Raw genomic sequence first — 7,784 nt, 5'->3', positions numbered from 1 at the left:
GCTTTTCTGGCTCAAACTCCTCTCCTAGCTTCCTTATTAAATCTAGCTTTTCTACTGTCACCTAATTGCTTTGTATAGTCTCAAACTAACTCCATCCATCTTTTTCAATCTTCATGCTCTTTTTTATTCTCTGGCTCATTTCATCTTGACCTCAGTTGTCTCCTTCTAACCTGTCTTTCTATTACTGTCCCAGTAAAACTCCCTCCATCTCCATGTAGTACCCCTTAAGAAGCTCATTTCTGTTCTTGTCTTTTGAGAGATGCATGTATCATATTCTGCCAAATATTTTTCTGATTGTGTCAGCTTTTCTGCCACTACTTTTTCTTCTAACTGATTTAGTGTGTCTGGTTTTATGTTGATATCTTTAATATACTTGGACTTTAGTTTTGTACAGAGTGGGTAGTATGGATCTATTTGCATTTTCCTGCAGGTATATATCAAGTTAGACCAGCACCATTTGTTGAAGGTGCTGGTCTTTTTTACATTGTATGGTTTTGGATTCTTTGTCAAAAATCAAGTGACTGTACTCGTGTGGATTTTTTTCTGAGTCTTCTATTCAGTTCCATTGATCCACCATTCTGTTCTTATGCCAATACCATGTAGTTTTTCTTACTATGGCTGTGTACTATATCTTTAGAACACGGATAGATATACCTACAGACAAACTGTTGTTGTACAGGATCGTTTGGGCAATTTGGGTTTTTTTCTTTATCCATATGTAGTTGAGAATTGTTCTTTGCAGGTCTGCAAGATTTATCTTGCTATTTTGAAGGGAATTGCATTGAATCTGTAGATTGCTTTTGGCAGGATGGCCATTTTCACTATGTTAATCCTATGGATCCATGAGCATGGGAGATCTTTCCATCTTGTGATATCTTCTTCAATTTCTTTCTTCAGGAACTTGCAGTTTTTTCAAAGAGGTCTTTCACTTGCTTGTTTAAAGTCACACCAAGGTACTTTGTTATTTGTGGCTATTTTAAAGGGTGTTGTTTCACTAATTTTTTTCTCAACCCTTTTGTCTTTGGTATACAGGAGGGCTTCTGATTATTTGGCATTTATTTTGTATCCAGCCACTTTGTTGAAGGAGTTTATCAGCTGAAGCAGTTCTCTGGTTGAATTTTTGGGGTCACTCATGTATACTATCATATCATCTGTGATTAGTGATACTTAGACCTTTTTCTTTCTTTTTTTTTGTTGTTATAAAAAATGAAATCCTTTTTATTTGTGACAACCTGGATGGACTTGGACATAATGAAATTAAGTTGAAAGAACACAACCTGCCCAAGATGAAAAGGAAGCTCACGTGTGCGTGATTGCAAGTACCCTCTCCTGCACACGCAGAAACCTGGAAAGCACTGGTTATTAATGGTACTGCCTTCTTCATGATCCACAAACTCTACTTTTTAAGGATTTCAAAGAAATACTCGGAACTAGTATTGCATGCATAAACGTTTGGAGATTTTTTAAAATTATTTTTTCCCTTTTTTAATTTTTCATCAATTACACTTTAATCATTCTGCATCCCCCCATAAGCACCTCCCTCCTCCCCTCCCAATCCCACCCTCCTTCCTCCCTCTGCTTGCATGCCACTCCCCAAGTCCACTGATAGGGGAGGTTCTCCTCTCCTTTCTGATCTTAGTCTATCAGTTCACATCAAAAGTGGCTGCATTGTCCTCTACTATGGCCTGGTAAGGCTGCTCCCCTCCAGGGGGAGGTGATCAAACCTCTTCCTTTTTTATTTGTATCCCCTTCTCTCCTTTAGTTGTCTTATTGCTGTAGCTAGGACTTCAAGTAATGTGTTGAAGAGATATGGAGAGAGTGGGCAGCCTTGCCTTCTCCCTGTTTTCAGTAGGATTGATTGAAGTTTCTCTGCCTTTAGTTTGATGTTGGCTATAGGCCTGCTGTATATTGTCTTCACTATGTTTATGTATGGGCCTGTATCCCTGATCTCTCCAACAGTTTAAATTTGAATGGGTGTTGGATTTTTGTCAAATACTTTTTCAGCATCTAAGGAGATGATCAGGTGGTTTTTCTCCTTCATTTTGTTTATATGTAGATTACATTTTGACTATGATGTGATGTGAGTTTCTATCCTGGCCTTGTCTATTGGTGTCAAGTAGGCCTCTTTTGTGGTTATGGGCATCTCTTTCTTTAAGTTGGGAACATTTTCTTCCATGATTTTCTGGAAAACATTTTCAGGACCTCAGAGCCTGGAATCTTCTTTTCCATCTATTCCTATTATTCTTAGATTTTTTCTTTTTTATTCTTTATTAATTAAACTTTTTCCCTTTTGTATTCCCCTGTGGTTCCCTCCCTCCTCCTGTCCCAATCCCTCCCTTGCTCCACCCTCTGCATGCATGCTCCTCCCCAAGTCCACTGATAGGGGAGGTCTTCTTTTCCTTCCTTCTGATCCTAGTCAATTAGGTCTCATAAGGAGTGGCTGCATTGTCATCTTCTGTGGCCTGGTAATGATGCTTCCCCCTTTGGAGGAGGTAATTAAAGAGCAGGCCAATCAGTTCATGTCAGAGACATCCCTGTTCCTATTTCAATGGAACAAACTTGGATACTGAACTACCATTGGGTACATCTGTGCAGGAGTCTTAGGTTATCTCCGTGCACAGTCCTTGGTTGGATTATCAGTCTCAGAAAAGACCCCTGTGCTCAGATTTTTTGGTTCTGTTGCTCTCCTTATGGAGTTCCTGTCCTCTCCATATCTTACTGTTTCTCACTTTTTTTCCTAAGATTCCCTGCACTGTGCCCAAAGGTTGCCCATTAGTCTCAGCATCTGCATTGATAGTCTGCAGGGCAGAGTCTTTCAGAGGTCCTCTGTGTCAGGCTCCTGACTTGTTCCCTCTTTTCTCCTTCTTCTGATGTCCATCCTCTTTGTCTTTCTGGATAGGAATTGAGCAGTTTAGGAAGAGTCTTCCCTCTGGATTATTTTCTTTAGGTGTTTAGATTTTAGTAGGTTTATCCTATATTATATGTCTGTATGAGTGAGTATATACCGTGTGCATCTTTTTCCTTCTGGGATAGCTCAATTGGGATGATCTTTTCCCGATCCCACCATTTACCTGCATTTATTATGATTTCCTTGTTTCTTATTGCTGAGTAATAGTCTATTTTATATTACCTCTTTTGTGCTTCCATTCCTCCACTGAGGGGCATCGGGGCTGTTTCCAGCTTCTGGCTATTACAAATAAGGCTGCTACCAACATTGTTTAGCAAATGTCCTTATTGTGTACTTGAGCCTGTTTTGAATATGTGCCTAGGAGTGGTGTATCTGGATCTTGAGGAAACGCTATTCCTAGTTGTCTGAGAAAGTGCCAGATTGCTCTCCAGAGTGGTTGTACAAGTTTACATTCCCACCAGCTGTGGAGGCGGGTTCCCCTTTCTCCACAACCTCTCCAGCATGTGTTGTCTCTTGAGGTTTTTATCTTAGCCACTCTGATACGTGTAAGGTGAAATCTTAGGGTCGTTTTGATATGTATTTCCCTGATGGCTAATGAGGTTGAGCATTTCTTTAAGTGTTGCTCTGCCATTCGATATTCCTCTATTGAGAATTCTCTGTTTAGCTCTGTACACCAATTTTAATTGGATTACTTGATTTTTTTGCTGTTTAACTTCCTTAGTTCTTTATATAGATTTTGTCTTCTCAGAGTATCCTTGATTTCTTAGAATGATTGTGTTTTCAACTTTTCTGATTTTGCTTTTTCTTTGAGAGAAGTTTAAGTTGCTGCAAGTGTATCTTAAGTACCTGAGATTCTCCCTTCCATCTCATGTATTTTATTGGTGATGCTTACTTTTGTGGTTCCTGATGTTTTCTAGAAGTTCTCCAGCTCCAGGGGTTTCTCTGTTTCTGTTTTTGTTATTGGTTCTAATTCTGTTTTCACACATTGCACCATTTCCTTCATCTATTTGAATGTGGATTCCTGTCTTTTTATGATGGTCTCTGTTTTCTGCTGATTTCCTTTCTATCTGGCTCTAATTGTGCCTGCACTTGTGCCTCTATTCATTTGTCTATGTTTGTCTGTATTCCTTTAGGAGCTTTGGTCTTTCCTCTTTATTTGCCTCCATTTGTGTGGCTATACTTTGAGAGATTTGTTCATTTCTTTATGTGTCACTAATAACTGGATAAGTATAGCTTCAAAATCATTTTCCTGTGTTTCTGATGAATTAGAGTAGCCATTGATTTGGGGGGGGTTGCTGGTGAAGCCATGATGTCCTGATTTTTGTTGGATGTGTTTCTACTCCGACCATTCGCCACCTGATCATCTGTAATCTTCACTTTTTGTTCTTGAAATCTGTAGTTCAGACTGGTTTCATCTTTCTCTGGTATATGGAGTATTCTTTAGGAAGATGGGACTGGTCCACAGGTTTGAGTGTGTGTGTTGGAAAATCCACAAGCACAAATGTGTGTGAGCAAGTGTGTGCATGGAAAGGTGCCTTGAAGGACACTGTGCTAGAGAGTGTAAATGCCTGGAATATGGTGCTGGGGATAGTGCAGGCACAAGTGTGGTTGTTTACGCTGCCAGAGTTGGAAGACACAATGCACATGCTCAGATTCCCCGAATATCTCAATATTCTACAGGCCACTGGTATTCAGCTCTGCATGGGCTCCAGGAGTTGTTTGCCTGGAGTCCACTGGTAAATCTGCAGAACCAGGGCTCCCATGTTGAGAACACTGTCCCAAGAATACCAATGTTGTCCACAGTGGGTGTGTGGGTGGGAGGGATCTGATGTCTGGCTGCTAGCATAGAAGAACCCTGGATCTGGGGATCTGCAGGCACTCATTTGAAGGCATGCTCAGAGCTCGTTGGTCTAATCAGAGAACACAGGTTTTCTCCCTGTTTTCTATGCTCAGATGTATCCCTGCTGGGGCATATGTGGGTGTAGGAGCTCTATCAGCTCAGTGGTGCTGCAGCTGCAAAACTTGGAAGCTGGTAAAACAGTCCACTGGGAGTCCATCCACAGCTGCAGAAGTGGAAGGCAGGTACAGATCTGATGGGAAGCCTTTTGGAGACCCTACAGCAGTCTGCAGTCCTGGGTGGACTGTACAGCCAGCTGCCCTCCACTTAGGGTCTGGACAGCTGGTACAGTCACTTGCTGGGAGGCTCTGAAAGGCCAATACAGTTGCTTGTAGACCTGGGACATGGAAGGCTGGTATAGCCAGCAACTGCTGCTGAGGACTTAGGAGGCCTGCCCCTGCTGACTTAGTCAGGAAGCAGGGAGTGCTCTGCTAGGAGCTGTGGGGCACTCTGGGCTGCCTCAGCTAAGAAAAAGGGAGACCTGACAAGGGAAATTGCAGAGGGATCGAATGTTCCCACTCTCAGTCCCCAGAGGAGTCCTTGGATGACATGGATCTAAATGGTCTCAGCTCATGTGTTGTCCCCTCTCACCAAGGAAGCTGCAATGTAGATGTCCTGGCTTTAGCTGCCTCTCCACTCATCAATTTCAGAGTTTCAGATCCTCAGCCTCTCAGATATGATGTGTGCTGGTCGCTAGCATCTTGGATCACCCATTGTTCTTTTTTTAATAAGTATATTTTTGTCAAGTTTGATACAAGTCATGTGAACCTACGGATACAGAAAATAGAAACATATCTCTCTTTTCCAGAACAAGTAGAAGATATGTAGTAGTTCTTTTATTCAGACTTTCTTAATGTGGTGCAAGTTTATATTAAATTTATTGATCATTAGTCATAACTAAATTAATAAAATGTTAAAGAGTATTCATTGTCTCCCCAGTAGTAGTGATGATCTTGTAGGTCTCCATCATTACATCTGTGTAGAGGTACTTTTGGGAAGGATTCACCAAAGCTCAGTTTTCTTGAGCGGGCTTTTTCCTGATGTATATTATCATGAGTTATTGCATTTTGAATTTCACTATACTTGTGTACAATAGAACACATGATAGTGACCACAGTATAAATTAATATTTGTTCATGTTTTCATACATTCATTATTAATAACAAATAAATCATGAACTTGTATCACATTCATAAAGTCTAGTCTGAGCAGGGGATTTTTAATAATTAAACTAATTACTTAATTAGTTTTCCAAACTCATTGAAAATAAAGTCAAATAAATCACACTACAAAAAAATCACTATGATTACAGGCCCTCTGGAAATTGTTGTGTTTATGATGGTTCACTTTACAAAATCAGTATGACTACAACTAAATGAATGCATTCATTGTGATAAAGCTGAGTTCTTCTAGGTCTTTTTAAATATGTGATGAACCACTTATGGAAAAATGATGCTGTAAGTGAGGCATGTAATAAAGTTTCTCGCGATCAAAGGTATCTTGTAGGGTACAAAACACCCACAATCAAGGGGGAAACTATGAATGTAAACGAAGGGATAAAATGTAAATATGAAACTTTATTTTACAATTATGCCAAATTGCAACTTTAATTTACACCGACAAATAGATCATCATTGTAATGATTATGGTAAAGCTTACACATATCCTAATTATCTTTGCAGGAATAAAAGAACACATATTGATGGGAAACCCTATGAAAGTAACCAGTGTGGTAAAGCCTTCACACATCACACTGATCTTCAAAGGCATAAAAGGAATCAGAGTGGAGAGAAACCATGCGAATATAATCAATGTGGTAAAGGCTTTTCACGACACAGTGAACTCCACATACATAGAAACACATATAGGGAATGTAATGCCGGTGAGAAAGTCTTTTCACAACATGAAAATCTCCACATGCATAGAAGAACACATGCAGGAGAGAAACAATACAAATGTAATCGATGTGATAAAGCCTTTGTAAATTGCAGTAATCTTCGAAGGCATAAAAGACTTCATACTGGAGAAAAACCCTTTGAATGTAATCATTGTGGTAAAGCTTTTTCACAATTCAGTCATCTCCAGAACCATAAAAGAACACATACTGGAGAAAAACCCTACGAGTGTCTTCAGTGTGGTAAAGCCTTTTCAAACCCCAGTAGTCTTCAAATGCACAAAAGAACACATACTGGAGAGAAACCCTATGAATGTCTTCAGTGTGGTAAAGCCTTTTCACTTCGAAGTAGTCTCCAGGTGCATAAAAGAATACATACTGGAGACAAATGCTACAAATGTAATCAATGTGGGAAAGCCTTTTCCCAACACGGAAATCTCCAAGTGCATAAAAGAACACATACTGGAGAAAAACCCTATGAATGTCATCAATGTGGTAGAGCCTTTTCAAACAGCAGTAGTCTCCAAATGCATAAAAGAACACATACTGGAGAGAAACCCTACGAATGTCTTCAGTGTGGGAAAGCTTTTTCACATCCCAGTAGTCTCCAGAAGCATAAAAAAACACATACTGGAGAGAAACAGTATGACTGTAATCAGTGTGGGAAAGCCTTTTCCCAACACGGAAATCTCCAAAGGCATAAAAGAACACATACTGGAGAGAAACCCTATGACTGTTTTCAATGTGGTAAAGCCTTTTCAAACCACAGTACTCTCCAGGTGCATAAAAGAACACATACTGGAGAGAAACCCTACAAATGTAATCAATGTGGGAAAGCCTTTTCACAACATGGAAATCTCCAGGTGCATAAAAGTACACATGCTGGAGAAAAACCCTATTAATGAAATTATTGTTAGAAAGCCTTTTCACATCTCAGTAGTCTCGACAATCATGAAAGAACACATACTAGAGAAAAACCCTATGAAGTTAATCAATGTGGTAAAGCCTTTGCACATTGCTGTGATCTCCAAAAGCATGAAAAATCTCATACTGGAGTGAAACCCTAGGAGTATAAACAGTAAAGC

The 7,784-nt window shown here is 39.9% G+C and overlaps 1 protein-coding gene across 1 annotated transcript; it reads left to right on the top strand.

Annotated features, from left to right (window-relative positions):
- Positions 1-6,254: 6,254 nt before the first annotated feature.
- Positions 6,255-7,406, top strand: LOC132651399 (zinc finger protein 239-like; the record flags this gene model as incomplete). The annotated part of the gene is made up of 3 exons (XM_060376612.1): positions 6,255-6,262; positions 6,488-6,997; positions 7,049-7,406. Coding segments are annotated over exons 1-3 (876 nt in total), but the record flags the coding sequence as incomplete, so codon positions are not given.
- Positions 7,407-7,784: the final 378 nt, after the last annotated feature.

Source organism: Meriones unguiculatus, assembly GCF_030254825.1.
Source record: "Meriones unguiculatus strain TT.TT164.6M chromosome 13 unlocalized genomic scaffold, Bangor_MerUng_6.1 Chr13_unordered_Scaffold_70, whole genome shotgun sequence".
NCBI lineage: Eukaryota > Metazoa > Chordata > Mammalia > Rodentia > Muridae > Meriones > Meriones unguiculatus.
This window is presented reverse-complemented; position numbering and strand designations above follow the sequence as displayed.